Source organism: Lissotriton vulgaris, chromosome 12 (genome assembly GCF_964263255.1).
Source record: "Lissotriton vulgaris chromosome 12, aLisVul1.2, whole genome shotgun sequence".
In the NCBI taxonomy this organism is placed as follows: domain Eukaryota; kingdom Metazoa; phylum Chordata; class Amphibia; order Caudata; family Salamandridae; genus Lissotriton; species Lissotriton vulgaris.
In genome coordinates, this window is record NC_141700.1 from 70,420,535 (window position 1) to 70,439,254 (window position 18,720).

The 18,720-nt window shown below is 47.6% G+C and overlaps 1 protein-coding gene across 2 annotated transcripts in view; it reads right to left on the bottom strand.

Annotated features, from left to right (window-relative positions):
* Positions 1-17,895, bottom strand: part of REXO1 (RNA exonuclease 1 homolog) — a 268,509-nt gene extending 250,614 nt beyond the window's left edge. For both annotated transcript variants that reach the window (XM_086947165.1, XM_086947166.1), the window contains exon 1: positions 17,598-17,895. In XM_086947165.1, the coding sequence (XP_086803291.1) occupies positions 17,598-17,796 (199 nt within the window). In that variant the 5' untranslated portion in view covers positions 17,797-17,895. The remainder of the gene's footprint in view (positions 1-17,597) is intronic.
* Between the last annotated feature and the right edge of the window lie 825 nt (positions 17,896-18,720).

Here is an 18,720-nt window from a genome sequence, read left to right on the forward strand (position 1 = left end):
AATTCTTGAAATTCAGTGTACCGGTACTGATGGTTGTTGAACGTGAGAAATTCAGAGCTTCTTTGACCCTGCCTGGTGTGAACTTCAACCTGGTAGCACGGATGGGTGCCGGCAGGAAGATCTTGGCCAAGAGTCTGGTTTGGAAAAAGCACAACTCTGGGTTCTGGGATCTGTCCGGGGAACTGTGCCTCGCTGCTCTTTGTCTGAGCGGGCTCCGTCTCTCTCTCTCTCTCCCTCGCTGCTCCCAGGCCTCCTCGCCACTGCTCTCGGGCGGGAGCCGTGCCAGTGTAGTGCCGGCCGTGCCCACGGTGTGCTCCGCGGGGCTGGTGCGGCCCTCTTTGTGAGCGGTGTCGCTGACTCCGGGTAGTTTGCGAGGCTTGTTTGTCTCTGTGGTGTGGTGGGGACTTGTCTGTTTCGACAGCCCGGGGCGGTGCAGCTGGGTTTACCTCTCGCGCAGCTCAGGGGTGGGGGTGATTGTTATCATATCTCTAAAGCCCTGTTTGTGGGGATGGGCAGGTCCTGTAGCCCCCACACCCCCTCCATCCCATGTTTACACTTGGAAACCGCAGGGTGTTTGAACTGTGAGCTGAGCTCCACCTGCGATCGGCGAGTCAGCACGGATGCTGCACGCGAGGTGAATGCGTCTGCTCCCTCCAGGAGGGGGAGGGTCAGTGCATGGACGTAACTCCTGGGACTGATCCCGGACTCTGCCTCACTTGGCCAGGAGTGCGTGTCCAGAAATCACAGGACCCAGCCCCATCACGACATATGGTGAGGTGTGCAGGCGACGGAAAGCGTGTGAAGGCCCAACTCGACAATTAACCCACTCCCCGTGAACACTGCTATTGGCGTTGACACTTTATTTAGTGCAACTGTGCATGCCCATAAAACGTCATATAACCCCGCCACCCCAAGGTGCCGTTAGGGTGGCTTGAGTTCAAGAGGTGGGCACTTAAAGGGGAAGCCGCAAAACGAGCTGGGAGGGTTTGGGGCTAGTGCAGCCATGGCCTAGATCTCGTTCTCCTTTAAGCATGGACCAGCTTACAATACTCCCTGAGAAATTTGTTTTTTTTTTCTTTGAAAGGGAACGCGCATAGATTGCACTTCCTAGAGAACAGCAGAGCAGCCCCTCCCCCCTCCATGGTGCAAGCTCCCCTTCGTGCTAACGGACTAAAATGTGAATCATGCTACCCCGATCAGGGGAAGACCATGTTTTCACATGCCGTCATCTGATGGGTCAGCCAGTGGCCCCTGTTGCATGCTCTCACCCTGGGGTCCCTTGTGCATACCGTCGCATCTCACGGTTTTAGTCGGGAGTGCTCAAGAGGGCCGTCTAAGCCTCTGTGTGCGTCCACAGGCCGCGAGAGGAAGGCATGAAGCAGGCCGACATGTAAATCGATAGAATTAACGGTACTGCTAACCAGCCCTTTGCGCGCACACCAAGGAGCCCAGCTGGCTTACACACTCACTCACTTTGGACTGGTTCTGGGGCTCACAGCCTCTGTCCCCAGGCCTGTTGTGGGCTTGCCAGTGTTTGGCAGCGGCCAGGCCCCCTCTCGGGGGTGAGGGTTGAGTCCATGGTGACTGTTTTTTACAGGTACGTGGCCACAATGACTTCTTCCCAGCCGGTTCTATTTGTGAACTCTCCGAAGATCTTACATATCACTTTTTTGGTATTGGTTTAGCGCCGGCTCCATTATTACCGCGGCTTTGTGGCACGTTAACTCCCCGCAGAGGTGTATGAATCCTACTGAAAGCCCGAAGTGTCAAGCGAGGGCCGCGGGGCTCAGCCTTTAAAGGGACTATTAGCAAATAATGCCCCGCACAACCACTTCTACCCGTCTGTTCTAACGCACGATTGTTAGATTGCTCTGCCGGTAACACCTAGAGATATTTTGCCAGTGGTGTTTGAGTCGGGCTCTGTCACCATCATGGAGTGTTTCAGGTTTTTCCCCCTGACCTGTTGCAATTTGGACTCCACGAAGCTCACGCCCCAATCTGCTGTTGGTGGTGTTCAGCCAGGGTTCAATATATGTCGGACTTCCCGCTGCTGCTTTTGGTGTTTGGTGCTGGTGATATCCATATTGTTTTTTGCTGGCACTGTTATAATCGGGGATCCATGGCTCTCTCCTCCACCTTGTACTCATCGCTGCGCTTGCGGGGTCTGCAGCTGGTTTGGACACCACCAGTTTCAGTGCGTTTTCTCCCTTGTGTTTCTTGCTGGTGGTATTACAATTTTGGGCTCCACCCCTGCTGCTTGAGGTGTCTGCTGGTGGTCACTCCTGGTTTCATTGCCCCCTCTTCAGATGATGTCTTCAGCTGATGGTGTTTAGTCCCGGTTCAATGTACGGTATGTTGCTGGTGTCTTGTCTTCCTCCTCTACGGTGTGTTGCTGATGGCTTGTCTTTCTGCTCTACGGTTTGTTGCTGGTGGATCGTCTTTCTCCTCTACGGTTTGTTGCTGGTGGATGGTCTTTCTCCTCTACGGTTTGTTGCTGGTGGTGTTACAGTCCTCGTCTAACTCTCCTGCTTCTGGTGCGGCCCGGTTCAGTGTCTTTTTAGGTTGTGCCTGGCGAACAGCTGCGCAAGCAGCGTTTCGCGCAGGCGAAATCTTATGTTAGAACAGTGTGGCCTTAGTTCCGCCTCTCTCTTCCATTGGCTAGCTCCATAAATGGAGCCTAGCCATTGGAAGAGAGATCTGTCCGTCATTCACTGAGGCGATTGGTGGGTGTTGCGCAGATTCTTTCCCTCTCCGCAACGTCATGAAGACGTGGCCACTGTGGGCGTGTACTTTTTTTTTTTTTTACACCGATGTTTGTGTTCATTGTTAACCTTGTCCCTGTCCCACTGGCTGTGTCCTGACCGCCTTCTCGCTGTCCGTCCCCCCCTTCCGCTATCATTATCTTTGTTCCCACCCCCCCTCGCAGATCACTTTGCAGCTTATAACACAGCACGCATTATCTGTGTTTAGCAGTGTGCCGCCCGATTGCGTGCAGGTCGTAATGCTGGCTGTCCGGGAGGGGGGGGGGGGGTCGGAGTCTCGGGCCAAATGGCTCCGCGTGGCTTCACCCACACTACTTCTCACCGAGGGCCTGCCTTGTGAATGGAAAGCACTCTCTCGCCTGTTCCTATTTCTCAATGGCAGAGCTACAGCTGGAGGCCGGTCATGGTTTGGGGGGGGGGGGGGGGGGGGGGGGAAGAGGCGAAGAATGTCGATGAGGGAGGAGGCAGGCAGGCAGGCAGGAAGGAGGCGGAGGAAGAAAAAGAGGTGGCTGCTGCAGTTCATAGCCTACGCCGATGTTGCTTTCCAAGAAAAGGCACCAAAGTTAAGCCTTCAAAGGGTGCTTTCTCCATGAAAAACCATCACCGGAAGCAGAAAAACCCTAAAATATACGTTTAGTTTCTTGCCCGCTCCCACATGAGTGTTGTTATGGGTCGAGGTGGAGCTCGCAAAGTGACTGCTGCCTACCTGGAACTGACGATTTTTCATGGAAATATTGCACACTTCTCTGCAAAGTCTGCCTTGATTTTTCCGATCCAGGATTTGGCGTTTCCTGCGCGAGAGAACAGACCAACAGCGTGCCCCCTGCAGCAGACACAAATAAAGACTTCTACAACAAGACCACTGGACTTTTATTTTGGTTTTTAGCGGAATTCCGTTCCCAGGTGTTATAGACGTCAACCCACGCCCCTTTCCAAAACCTTGCACCTAAAGTTAAAAAATATATATAATAAATACAGAAATGCTGGAAAGGGAATCCGAAAAGGGGGAATTTAAGGCATACGTTGGCAGAAGGCACAAGGCAGCTGGTTTCCTCTTTTGCTCGTAGCGGAGGAGGCCTGGTGTGCATCCCCGGACTAGAGTGGCGACAGTGGACGTCGAGGACGCCGCGGCCGTCGGCATGGCCGCCCAGCTCACACCGGAAGAAGAGCAGGTAACCTAAACGTCGACACCCTGTCGCACTGACAGGACAGTACTAGGGAAACACTGAGGTTTAGAGAAAAAGAGACGTCAGAGGGTGGGGTTGTCTAAATCCTATAATCGTCGTTTTCAAATCTTATGTATGCTGAGAAAATAGATTTGGTAATTAACATTTGTATAGCTTTATAAACGTCTTCAATGGCAGTTTAGTTTAGGCACGTTTTATGTAAAAATGTGATTTCATGTTAAAATTCAGTGTCCGTTTAACGAGAAGTTGCGTAGATATTTTTCATTGTGGACAGACCCGCTTTTATGTTCTAAAGTTATTTCTACAGTAACAAGGAGTAGAAAACACGTATTGCGCACATGATTTAAATACAGTACGCCACTTTTTGAGGACTTGCCTGGTTTCAGAGTCTGTGAAATGGCTACTTTTAAAATGTCCGGTTTATTTTCTTAACTTAAAAATCATTTCAACAGCGAGAACAATTTTACTATATACTTCACCTACTTTGTAAGGCTAAACCAAACTTTTTACCTATTCCTCTATCTTCGATAAAACGTAATTTTCCCAGGTCTGTACCAGAGAAACCTTATAACGCCCTCCAAATTCACTTCCTTCAGAGTTTTTAAGTTGTGACAAGCGCGGGCTATTATGTAAAGGTTGATTTGAATTCAAACTCTACCTTTTCCAAAGAGTAGTCCAGAGTCGTAATGTGCAGTTATGGACTGGGAATCGTGTCATATGTGCCCAAACTACATTACAGTGGTGCTAAATAAATTTGCAGAAGATTTTAAAAAAGCAGGGACCAAATCAAGTAGCGTTTGTTCTTTTTGGTTCTGTTTGCGCAGAGTGGGGAGGGTAATCACTGTTTATTAAGCAGTCAATCGAAGACAGGCACTATTGATATTTAATTCTTGTGCGTCTGAACAGTAGAGAAGTGAGACGAGTAATATTGGATTGCATAACGCCTAACATTAAAAAGATAGCAGGGCCATTTTCGATTGCATGATGGTCTGCCCTTCTGCTACTGATTTCATTGCAAGCTAAACATTTATAAGATGGACACAGCTATGGGTATAGGTAAGCCCACCCCACCCCCCTTCTCAATGCATGTGTTGTCAAAAATGGGGCCGCAGGAGTTTAAAACAAGATTGTCTCATTGAAAATGGCAGGAAAAGTAAATGGTAGGAAAAGTAAATGGGGGAGTCGGAAACAGCTAGTTAGGAGTATCTTGAAAATTACACACCAGTTTAATATTTGTGATCTAAACTGAATACCGTGGATCACCACTGTCGGAGGTTTTGTGGTGACTCCAACATTTATGTCTATGGCCAGTTTCAACTAGGATTTTTACGTGGTTTGAGATCAGGATTAGCACCCAGTCTCTCACAGGGGTGTTTTCATCTATGGGCATTCAGGAAAGTTATGAAGACATTGCTGTTACAATGCCTGAACCAAAAGAGTTAGACACATGTCCTCCTTTTGTCTACTGCTGTGCATGTCATTTATTTGAGCCCAACACACTTTTCCTGCTGGCGTACTTGAGACTCAGACACAACATCCGACTATAGAACGTTCTGCTTTCCCAATAAAGGAAACAAGATCTGTTTTTTTAACTACTAGCCTTTCAATTGTTAATTAGTCGCTATTTTGGGATCACATTTTTAAAACCATTTTTGCTTGCAGTTTAAAACCAGGCCCTTTCATTTGAAGCGTCTTAGTAGGTCAGATTTGAAGTGCAAAAAATGTTAAGTGCTTTTGTTCACGGTGAAGTGGGCTCTTTGCTCTAGGAAGCAGGCACTGTTAAGTGGGTGTCTCTTTGGTACCCGGATGACGTCACATCAGTGCACAATACATACCTTGGGTTTGCTCTCCTCTGTCGCGCATTCTAAAAAGGATGTCATTGATAATGGCCAGGTGGTGTACTGTGCAGTAAAGCACGACCAGGGCCACGTCCTATGGATTTGTATGTGTCATAAAGCACTACAGGGTGATTTGCTTTATACGTACACTGCACTTCACAGGGACAATGTGTCTTCTCACCTTGAAACTTCCATTCGGAACCTTCCAGAGAGGCAGATGTTGCAGAGCAAGGGATGGGGCTTTCTTTGGGTAGGTGTGGCTCACTTGGGACATTACAGCATTTTCACGTCTGTCACACAACAATGTTTAGAAGGGTTATCTTTTGTGTGCACGTTAGTGTGCACTGTGTTTTTTTCCATTTAGGTTTGGAATGTCTTGCTTAGTGCACTCTAGGAAGGTGTGGGGGGGATGTATGGTGACGGAAGTAGACTGCACTGCAGTGGTATCTGAAACAGACCCTCACCACGCACCTTGTGTGAGGGGGAAGGTTATCCAGTGGGGCATTCCTTCCGCTTCAGCCGTCGGTGGCACCTGTGATATCGCACATGCACAATTCTAGTCTGATACGAGTCTAACTTGGTTATTGGTGGTGACCAGTACGGAAGCAGAATACTTTGTAAAGTGAGCACTTGTACATAGGTGACCTGATGGGTTTTTCACTGATGCTCTGTGCAGTTACAGAACTCCATTTCATACCAGTATGTGGAACTGTATGTGTTAGTTTGACTGTAACCAACTTGTCAATAGCATGACCTAATCTGTAAGGAACTAAATCAGGCAGGGGTTATGTGCCAGGCCCAGCTGCCTCGTGCCCAGCCTACGCTCAGATTGCAGAGAAAATGACCTACTCTGGTGTCCGCCCCTCACTGCTACCCTTACATCTGCTGACCTAGTACTTTTTCGTGGGTATGTGGGTATGCACACACAGATGACGATTTCTGAATCCGATTCACTGAAAATGCAACCCACGGTGGCAAAAGGAGGCAGATGTTAAAAAGGGACAGGCTTGAATAACTACATAAAGTCGCTGTGTGTGTGTGTGGCTCTGGGTGTGTGTGGCTCTGTGTGTGTGTGTGTGGCTCTGTGTGGGTGTGTGTGTGTGTGTGTGTGTGTGTGTGGCTTTGGGTGTGTGTGTGTGTGTGTGGCTTTGGGTGTATGTGTTTGTGTGTGGCTCTGGGTGTGTGTGGCTGGCTCTGGGTGTGTGTGTGTGGCTCTGGGTGTGTGTGTGTGTGTGGCTCTGGGTGTGTGTGTGTGTGTGGCTCTGGGTGTGTGTGTGTGGCTCTGGGTGTGGGTGTGTGGCTCTGGGTGTGGGTGTGTGGCTCTGGGTGTGGGTGTGTGGCTCTGGGTGTGGGTGTGTGGCTCTGGGTGTGTGTGTGGCTCTGGGTGTGTGTGTGGCTCTGGGTGTGTGTGTGGCTCTGGGTGTGTGTGTGTGTGGCTGGCTCTGGATGTGTGTGTGTGGCTGGCTCTGGGTGTGTTTGGTAGTAATTGCTGTCTGCTGAGCTCGTCCGAAGATTAAGCTAATGGCAATGTAAATGACAATGCCATTTATCGGTTTTCAAAACCAACACAAATACAAATGTTGTCATTTACAATGCCAATAGCTCTAACTTTTCCAAAGGCGAAACCATTGCATTGTAAATGCTTGTTTGCAGGGTGTGATATACTTTCCAATGTTATATCCTATAGTACTCAAGAGCTGGTTTTCAGTTCAGTCTATTTATGTGCGTATACAAGGTATACATATGTGTATTGCATTTATGTTTCATATGCTTCTGTGCAATTCAACCATTTATATGGCAGAAAGGATATTTATTCTTTAAAGAACAAAAAAGCTTTTTATTTGTGAGAAACAATTTTCTTCTCTCTTCCCTGTTAGTTTTCGGTGTGCGACATAATTATAACAGTTTCATTTCTGTTTGCTTGTCTTTCCATCTCTACAAGACTTAAGCATTATGTAAACTCTTGGGTGATCAATTTGTCTAAGAGAGTTCTTTATTTCAGGGATGGATTAAGATTTGGTTATACCTGGGTTGTAAGTTATCTTTCTTGGTTCACAAATTGATCCTTCAGATCTGGCAATGAGTGGGTTTATTCCTCTTGATGTTAATGGAATGGGTCTTAAAAGTCTTTTTCGTATTTTGTAACAGGTTTCTTTCCTTCAATAATTTCTTTACTGTTGTAGAGGATGCGGTTTACATGGCATTCATTTTGCCCTTTGGCCCTTCTGAAGCGATTTCTTATTTGCATCATCGGTTGTCGTTGCAATGGTTTTTATTAAGACCCTAAGCTCTTTTTCATCTCATTCCTACACAAACCTGGTCGATCGTTGAGAACTTTTGTATGATTAGTTTGCAGACCCTCCTCTGGTGGGTATAGCTATGGTATTTAATTCAAAAGTTATTGAATCTGCAGCTAGATCTCTATCAGATGAACGAGTTACTTACCTTTGGTAACATTATCTGGTAAAGACACAGTCTAGCTGCAGATTCCTTAACGCCTTGCCCATTCTCCCTGCACTGCGAACAATCTGTACTGTAAGGGATATACCCTTTTTCAGTACTGATTTTATATAACAGTGATTGCCGGTTCACATGATTGTGTGGTTCAACGGAGAATTGGTTCTTACTTCTTTATTTTGACTTCTGTCTGACATCTGGGGAGAATTCAAAAGTGAAGGAATCTGCGACTAGACTGTGACTCTCCCAAATAATACGTTACCGAAGTAAAGTAACTTGTTCAATTAGATTATGTATTCCTCTGCTCAAGCTTACTGCACACGGATCATGAAGGTGGTGCGATGAGTACAAATAACATAGGTACGGATTTGTACCTGAAATACGTAGAAACAGCATAGATTTTATTTGACATACTATGACAATAGTAGCAGCGAGTAGCTTTAGTTGCACATCTCCAGACTGTATGTAAATGAATATGAAAACAGCAAGTATGTGTGAGAAGGTGGCCTGATATGCAGTGGTCACTATTCTAGTGAACACTATGTATCAGTCCAGCAACCCTTATTGATGATTGGTTGTAAGTCAACCTTATAGACCAGCTATCCTAGTAGCGTGGATACGAGCAGTCTAAGGCTAAAGACTCGAGAGGTCGTATTAAGCCAGCTGTTATACCACATATACCCCTTGAACACCAAGTGAAAGGACACCACACAAGTGTTATGAAAATAAACAGTTATTTATTAAGAATCACAACAGCCCTGTACTCTTTATGAGGACAGGGTACTAAGCACAAACCAAAACTCTTACAAAAATACTTAAGTTAGCACAGTATATACAAATGCCCGAGGGGCACGGAAAACCATATACTTGAAAAGTGGAATGCGAAATTACTAGCAGGTAAGTACAGTACTAATAGGCTTTGGAATCGCTAGGTCTTGACTATAGAATCGTTAGATTACTTCTAGGAGACCCAGGGGACTCGGGTGCAGTGTGTGCACTCTCACGCGAGATGCGGGACAAAGTCTATGGTAGCTAGAAATTGCAAAGTTAGTGTTCTCGGGCGAACCCGACCTGGTAGGGAGAAAACGAAAGTAGATTCTGACCCTTGGATAGTGAGGCTATGCTGGGGCACCGAAATGCCGAAGTTACCTAGCCCAGGGGCTGCAGCTGCATAGGACTCAAAAGACGTCGGGAATCCTCGTTGACGGACCAGGAGCCTGGAAGAAAGAAGTTGCTGGCAGGCGACCAGTGAAGAAAGTTTGGTGGATCCAAGCCTGGATCGATGGAAGATGACACCTGAAAGCAGAGGGGACCAAGTTCGAGACTACTAGCCAGTAGTCAGTGGGCACCAGGAGGGCACCGGATGGTAGCCACCTCGACAAGGCGTGTGGGTGACTCTGGGCTCGGAGATCTCACGGACCAGGAGGCGTTGTCGGCGACCAGGAAGGAGGATCGAGCTGTCCCACGAAGATAGAAGCTGTCGGCGTCGCTGGACCCAGGATTGGGCAACAAAGCCTTGGCAAATTCAAGCCCACGCGGTGGACCTAAAATGGCGTCTGGAGTGGACCAGGAGGGTCCGGGGTGCCTCTCTTCAAGAAGGAAGCAAGGGCCAGTCTGGAGCAACCAGACCAGCAGCAGTGATGTCGTCGGGCGTCGTTCAGAAGGCCACAAGCCAGCCGGCTAGTAGCCAAACAACGCGGTGCACAGCAAACAGCAGAAGGGCCCCACGCAGATCGTGGAGATGCAGGGAGGCTGATCTTGGGTGCTGGAGCTGTGCAGGGTCGGGGCTTCTCGGACCCCAAAGCACTCACCCGTGGAGGACACGGTGGGCTTGCAGTAAAGATGTCGTGCAGTCTTGGCGATCGTCGGTCCCTCGAGGTCTCGTCGCACTCACGGTTCTCAGCTTGGCTGTAGAGGTGAGTAGAGGTCAGAGGTGCCAGGGAAGCCGGGTCTCGTCGAGCTGGGTCGTCGGATTCGTGATGAAGGACTTGCAGCAGACCGCAGTGTTCTTTAGGATGGTGCCTGCGGATGCAGGGTGACTACTCCTTAGCCACAAGGGAGAATCTTGATGAAGAAATCGTGAAGTCCTTTCGCAGAAAGTCGTGTCTTGATTCCAAAGATGATCTAATTTGAACAGGGGGCCCGCTCCCATCTTTATACTAAAAAAGGGGGCTGACCCGGTGACTAGGTCCTGCCTATGGGTGGGACTAGGAGGGGGGTGGTTACACCCCTCTGCCATGCCGGACTTCCCCAGGCCAGGGGCTGGTGTGCCCCTGGAACTGGTTCTGACCGGCCTATGCGTAGTGAGCACCGGGGTGCCACTCAGCAGTCACCTTCCTGTAAAGCCCTGCCTACCCAGGATACACAAAACCATGTCTGGGACGGTGCTAGCACCGCCCCTGACAGGAAACCCTTTGTCCAGGCTCCCCTCGCTGGGAGGACTCCCAGCTGCAGGGGGTCAGACTCGTGTCTGTGGTGGCAGCATCCATTTTGTGGAGCTGAGGCTTCGTTTAACTTTAACCGGGGTTCACAGTTACATACATGTTGTGTCCCTCTAGAAGGGTGGAATGCTAACCCCGTCGCCAGAATTGGCGAGGGGTTAGTATTCCAATTCGTATGACACCTTACTCGACATGTTTTGATAAAGCAATACCAAAGTTAGCATTTAACCGCGAGGATTATATGCACTTAAGAGTATATGGTATGCGATATCATGGAACAGCTATTAGGACTTGGTTCCGCAAGCTGCAGACAGGCTCAGCTCATGCCAGAGCACCATCTCACACGATTCCAAGCACTCTGCCTTCAGGATTGTCAAGGCCTGCCATAGGAGTGACTGATAGGAATCTGTGTGTCCATTTTAGGGTTAGGTATAGGTATACTACACCTACAGCAAAGGGTGGTTACACGCCTTTGCCCCAGCTGTCGTGCAGCCAGTTGTGTCAAATTGAGGAGGCCAGCCAGGGGTGGCATAATACATGCTGCAGCCCCTGGCAGCCCTGGGTACACCCATGCCCTGAGTTACAGTGTCTGATAGGGTGGCCCAGTACCAATTGGAAATGTACCTAGGGTACATGGAATCCATTTTAAAGAGAGAGCAGTAGGCCTGGGGTCCTGATTGGCAGGGTCCCAGGTCGACTATGTCCAAAACCAGCTAAAACACAGGGCAAAAAGTTGGGGGCAACCATAGTCAGGAGGTACCTTCCTACAGTATGATACTGAAACATTTTATCAAACAGCAATATGTTGCTCAGGCAATCCCAAAAAAAAACCCTGATAACTAAGGTGTTGTGTATATGGGCCCTACAATAGCTGGGGACCCACAGTAGTGAAAAACACAAGGAGGGTTGGAGCACACTCAAAAAAGTTGAGGAGTAATGGCATAAGTTAGTCATGTGTTAGTTTATGGCTACTAATTAAGCCTTATCAATAGCCCACTTTTTCTTCATCAAAGGTTGAAATGATGGTACCGGCAGCAATTCTATGTTACATGTGAAAAAGACGAATCGCCAAAATGTGTTTCATCCAAACTGGATTTTAATCAAGGCTGGATCAATTATACTCCATGTGAAAGTCAAGCTGTTGTGTCAACCAGTAACCGGCACCCAGTGTTGCTCTTGTCTAGGTTAATGCATTTATATTGTGCAAAGAAATGTGAGTAATAGAGGATAGGATGTGTTGCTTCAAAATTAAGGATGAGGAAGAGCAATTGCACATTGCCTCAGTAACGACGCTGTGGTGCGGGAGCCACGTCCTGCGGCCTGGCGAGGGTCCGGGTGACGGGGTCCATTGGGCCAAGTGAGGCTCCCCCAACCTGGCTGGGATCAGAAAGAGGAACCGGCCCAGGTGGTTGGGTGGCTGGATAAGTCCTTTCCACTGCGTAGTTAGAGTTTGGCCTAACATAGGACTTCCGAATTAATACTACTAGGAGCACAAGGGTGGAAATCCAGTACATAACGAGTCATAAATGCAGAAATCAATCAAATCAAGGGCACAAAGCTGTCAAGTTTAAAGGAATCCATGTCATAGAACTTGCAGGAGGATGTAGTGTGGCTAAAAAACATTTGAACTATTGAGATTTTCCTGTACAAGTACGATTACTTATTTGGCCATAACCGCTTAAGAATACACAGAGATGAGACTGATCTGTGTGGTGACACCTGCTCGGACTAATTTTTCCTGCCTCAGACAATTTACATGAAGTTGGGCGTTGGGATGCTCCATTTATTCAGCTCATTAGAAATATTGGTGAACCAAATTGATCTATATGACAGAAAGAAAGGTTACTGTTTCGTATATAACTCCATAGAAATACAGAAGCTGAAGAGGGTGTGGGGTGGAACAATGGGCCCATTTTTTGGTGGAAATGTTGCTTGCCACAGGCTAAATCTTTCTGGACCTTATATGGGATAAGGAAAAGTATAATTGCTTATTCGGCTGTAACTGCATAGGAAGGCTTTGAGTAAGGGTGACCCATTTGGGCCACCTGTTGTGACAGTTTTAGTTGGACCAGACAATTTACATAGTGTAGAAGAGTGCTCCCTTTATTAGAATTAGTATAAATATTGGTGAATCAAGTTGATCTAGATGTGTAAAAAGATGGTTACTTGTTTTGCTGTACATCTATAGAAAAGGCTTGGCTCGGGGGTGGCGCAGTGAGAAAATGTTTTGATGAAAACGTTGCTTGACTCAGGGTAAATCCTCACAGACCATGTATGCGGATGTGGTGTGTTTGAAAAACAAAAGAAATATTTTTAGCTAATTAAAACATTTTATACAACAAGTACGATCACGAACCCTGACGAGGCCGAAAGACGAGGGGGGGCTCGCGGTGCCGGACTTTGAAAAGTATTATCTGGCGGCGCAGCTCCAGACCTTCACTCAGGAGATCGCCAGGGAATTCCGGGGCCCGGAGGACAGGAGGGGGACGGGCATGGCCAGGCATGTTCTCTCCTTTATAGCGCTGCGACAACGTTTGGCCCTGCGGGATTTGTCGATGGAGGAGCGGACTGTCCGCCTGTGTTGGAATCGGGCCCACGCCCGAGGCCAACTGAGAACACCGTATGCGCCTGAAATACCGTTGGGGATGCTGACGGCCCTCCCACACGGAGGGGATTGGTCACGGTTGGCGGCCTGGAAGGATGCCGGCTTACAGCTGGTTGGAGATCTGTACGAGGATGGAGCGCTCTTGTCCTTTCAGGATCTTATTGACCGCTTCGAGATCCCCAGGGGTGATTTTCTGCTGCACTCGGCCATTGTCCGAGCAATCCAGGCACACTGGAAGAGCGGGCTGGAGGAGCCCCCCTTATCTCAAGTGTGCCAGTATGTGATGATGTCTGCGGGCACGGCGAAGGCGGTCACTTGCCTTTACGGCAGGTTGCTCAAAGAAGGGTTGGCTCCTCTTGCCACTCTGAGAATCCGCTGGAAGGAGGACATTGGTAGGGAGATCCCGGAGACGACCTGGGACCAATTGGTGAGATGAGCCTGGAAGGGCACACGCAACGCCCGTTTCCAGCTGGTCCACTATTACGTGCTCCACAGAGCGTACCTGACCCCAGTGAAAATTAGGCGATATTTTGCCACAAATTCGGCGGAATGCCCTAGATGTCCAGCTCAGGAAGCGGACCTCCTTCATATGTTGTGGGCCTGTCCGGGATTGTCATCTTATTGGCAGGAAGTAGAGAAGACCCTGGAGGAGGTGACGGGGAGGTCCTTATCATTTGATGCGGCAGTAGGGCTCTTACACTGGTTCCCCCATACCCCCAGGAATAAAATTTCTAGTAAATTTATCGACCTAGGGCTTCTCCTTGCTAAACGAGAGGTGACCAGGAACTGGAAGGCACGAGTTGGTCCGACAGGCGGCAGATGGCACAGTGAGCTTTTGAAATGGGCGGCGGGGGAGAGCGCGCTGAGGTATCAACTAGCTTGGAGGCAGCATAATGAAAAGGCGCAGGAGGCCGCGTTGGAGTGGGAAATGCTGGTGCAGGCCCTCAGGGATTATTGTGCCCCCAGCGACTCTGAAGGTGAAGAAGCGACTCGCCCCGAGTCCCGGTAAACGATTGCACTGTTAGTCCCATTGCTTTCCCCAGGGGTCCCATGGCAGATCCTGTAGCGGTAGCTCCCAGGCGCTGGTGGCGGGGTTGGGGGGGTTTTTCTTTTGGTTCAGAAGTAGTATTTTGAGGGTGGGGGGTTTCTTTTGGGTTTATAGCCTTGTTTGGAAAAGCAGATGACGGACAGTGGATCATCCGGACCAGCTCAAGCTTCCTGCTGAGCCCCCCATTGCATTTCGCCGCCCGACCCCAGGGTTGTGGGCCGGATGGCTGTGTACGAAACTTACGGGGGGGGCCAGAGGGTTTTACCGTGCTGATATTGCTTCTGATACAATGCTGGTCGATATTGTAACGATTTACTGATTCCTGCAATAAAAATATATTTAAAAAAAAACAAGTACGATCACGCTGACAGGCATTACAAGATTTTGCATCAGCATTTTCCACATAATTATGAATTTGCCGCATTTACCATATTAGCCCTCTGCTGCTGCATAATTACTTCTCTGGCAATTACTTTGAGGAATGTCTCGAGAAGATCCACCTGTGACAAATTTAGATTGTCTCACACAATTTACATGTGGTTAGTGTAGATAGTGCTACCTTTATTAAGATCAATATGAATACTGAGGTAAGACAGTTACCCCATGTTTTGGTGGAAAGGTTGCATCTGTCAAGATAAATCCTAACAGAACTTTTAGTGATTTCTGTTATGATTGGGAAAAAAACTTCATAATATGACAATGCAAGTCTGTTTAAATGTAGTTGGTTCCATTATTATTTGAGGATCATCAAATGGAATATATTTTATACAAAATGGTGTCTGCAAATAAGATACTAATTCGGTCTGTGAATAACATCATGTGCCAATAAGAGGTACCCTTTTGATCAATATCCAACAAGGAAGTATTGCTTCGCTCTGTACTGGTATTTTTACTGTCTCGCCAACTGTACCATGGACTCCTCATGAGGTTAAGACACCTCCCTCCTAGAGTGATTGCCTGCTATGGTCTATAGGTGTTAATGCCCTCTGCCTAGTTCCGACCAGCTCTAGTGCCTGCATTAAGCCTCTGTGCATCACCGACACCAACAAGGCGTCAGACGGGTGTCCAAGGGCGGTGATGGTGTTATAACAATAGTCACTGGAAATATAGGATTCCAAGGCCATGGCGTGTTCCATTATCCATAGTCTACAGCGGCGGTACTCAAAGTACGGCCGGTGGGCCATATGCGGCCCGCCAGTCCTTTCCTTGCGGTCCAAACAGCAGTCACGGAATCAGCGCCATTACTGCTGTTGTGGGGTCTCCTTGGGGGGTCGCATTCGCGATAAAAGGTCATGCACAGACAATGAGTGTCTCCATGCTCACCCCCCTCATCTGCCCTCGTGACCTCATAGGCTTGCGTAGCAGCAGAACCTACTCCAGACGCCGACGGGAGCAGTGTGTGCCCAGTTGAAACCAAGCCGAGATTCACTGCCCCTGGCACCAATTGCCGCGAAAGCAGTGAGTATATGCCAATGCCATAATTGTTATTCCTGGGGCCTCATACTTTGTGGATTTCTGTTGCTAGACCTTGTTCATGCACCACACAAAAGGTCAAGATATCGGTTGGGGTTTTCCAGGGCTCTTAAAATCTTGGGCAGAAGAGTTATTTGTATGTTTTTCTTTTAGATTTATTACGAGTGGTTTTGCATATTAATTTAAGTGCATCGGACAGTAAATCGCGCTGTTGCCTTATTCTATGAACAATTGTGAGTTAATCATCGGCTGAAATGTACTTTTTATGCAAGTTTGTTCTCCCCGAGTCAGCAGGCAGGGCTGCTGAGACGTGTAACTATTGGGGCTCCATTTTTGCCTTCAGGGTGAAAAAAATAGACATCAACTTGGCAGAAGCACTACTGCTCAAAAAGCCTTTGTCATTTCAAATCGACTGTTTTCATGCTTTCAGTTTCATCATTTCAGACCTGAAGCATTCTCATTATTATATACAACAAAGCCATAGTTTTTGCTTATTTATCTTATGCAACTACCAACTGCTGGGGTCTCCATTTACGCCCTTATATAAATATCAACTCATCAGCAGCACAAAGCCATCCCTTAGATAAATATCAACTCAACAGCAGCACAAAGCCATTGATGCAATTCCAAATAGGCCCATTTTAGTTCTGTCACAGTTTCATAATTTCAGAACTGAAGCATTTAAAATTTTATATACAACAAAGCCATAGTTGTTGCTTATTTATCTTATGCAACTAACAACTATTGGGGTCTCCATTTTCGCCCTCAGGGTGAACCAACAATAGCTCATCTAAATACCAGCATCACTGCTCAAAGATTTTGATGCAATTCAAATAGACTTGTTTTAGTTCTTTCATAGTCTCATAACTAAAGCATGTTCAATATTATACTATATTTACAACAAAGCCATAGTTGTTGCTTATTTATCTTATGCAACTAACAACCATTGGCAAAGCCAATAGTCCGGACTTATTGAAGGTATGTCACTGGTTGTATCTGATATATTGTATCTGATATATCTGGATACAGTGACAAACAGCAAAAAAACAGTAGGGTGTCAAACTATGCTAAGCACAGATTTTGAAAAGGGTTTGATTTTTTTTTACTCTAACCCCGCCCCTCCCCCCACACTGACCCCGCCCTCACCGGTGCGGCCGTCGGCCACAAAACACACTGTAATTTTGGCCCCCCGACTTAAAGTTTGTTGGGTACCCATGGTCTACTGCATACGCTGCAGATTTTAACAAAAAAAAAAACATTCTAGTTTGGACATTAAAATTTGTAAAAAGTGGCAACAGATGTCCCCCCTCCCCTCGCACTGGATAGCCCTCCACAAATGTTGACTGGTCATCTTACATTTGTTTATTGTTGTAGTGGGAGGTAAAACGGTAATAAAAATGTTCAATATCTGACCCGTTTTTCCATGTAGAAAATAATGAATACTTAAAAAAAAATGCATAAAACCGCATAACGCGCCATTTCTTGCTGCATAACTCATTAAACCTAGTCTCATAGTGCGACCATCCCCTGCCGCATAATTAAGTGGCCCTGGTCATAACTCACTTATCATAGCCTCAACATCATGGTCCGCGGTAATAACGCCCCTTTGTCTCCAGCTGTTGCTCTACTCCAAACACTCCGGCGCTCTAGATTAATGCCTAAAGTGACATCTCTTCTGACATCTAGGGCTAGGGAGGGTCCACTGCTTTTGTGTCCCGCTGTCCAGTCCTATGCTGATGTTACCGTCACCCCTGCCGCCCCCTGCTTTCCGCCCCTAGAGCCATACCTTGTGCTCCGCTCTCTGCGCTACTGCTACTGTTGTTATTGTTGCTGCTGCCGCCGGTGTTGTTGTTGTTGCTGCTGCTGTTGCCTCCACCTCGGGCCCCGTGCCGAAAGTGGCAGTAGGGTCTCCGGCAGCGACCCTCCCCTCCGGCCCGTTCATAGGGACACTCGATGCCCCTGAAGAAGCCGGTGCACTTTAGCATCCTCGGCCCGCCACGGCCCTCATTCCTGCCGGGCCCCGCTGCCCTACCGGGGACAAAACGACGCCAGCGCCGCCATCTTGGAAACCTCTGCTTGGAAGAACGGAGGCGGGAGGGTGCGAGTCACTGACAACGTGCTGACGTCAGCGACCTGCGCCTGACGGGACAATGGCAGCACAGGAAGGAGAAACAGCAGCTTGCGGTTGCCGTGGCGACAGAAAATATGCGCATGCGCTGAACCACACAAGCCAGAGTTGTTAACTTCAAAGACAGACTGGGTAGGCAAGGAATGCACAGACTGGATCTAGGAATGCACAGACTGGATAAACCAATTAAAAAAATTAGCTTGGTTTATGTAAAGTATAGACCAATACGAGTGCCCCATTAGTTACCGTAGATGTATAATCATCATCGCGGCGGGATGCCTGGCTTTCACCTTGTGGATACCCTTCGGGGTATCTCACAGGGGAATACCAGGACGGGTTCCCTAAGCAAGCGCATAGATGCCTGCGATGTGGGCGATTTGCGCTATATAAATACCTGTACATTTACATTTACATTTACAGAGTCATATAGTAAAAATCAGTGGTTTCAAATCTGATGCTAGGTATTCAACATTAAAATATAGGTCATATATTTTTTAACATTTCAATGATTACATAATAGATACAAGAGTATGTATTGTGTAATGTAAAAAAAGCATGGCTGTTGAAACTATGTTATAAGCCTGACAAAATTTTTAAAAAAAGTAAAAAGCGTAGCCAAACCGTCATATTAGGTCCCTTAAGGATTTACCAAGCAACTTCATAACTGTTAACATCGTTCTGTTCTAAAGTAGGGCTTTCAACGTGGTACAACGTCCTTATACATGCTAACATTCAGGAACAGCTAAGAGGGTGATTTATTATTATTATTTATTTATTATTT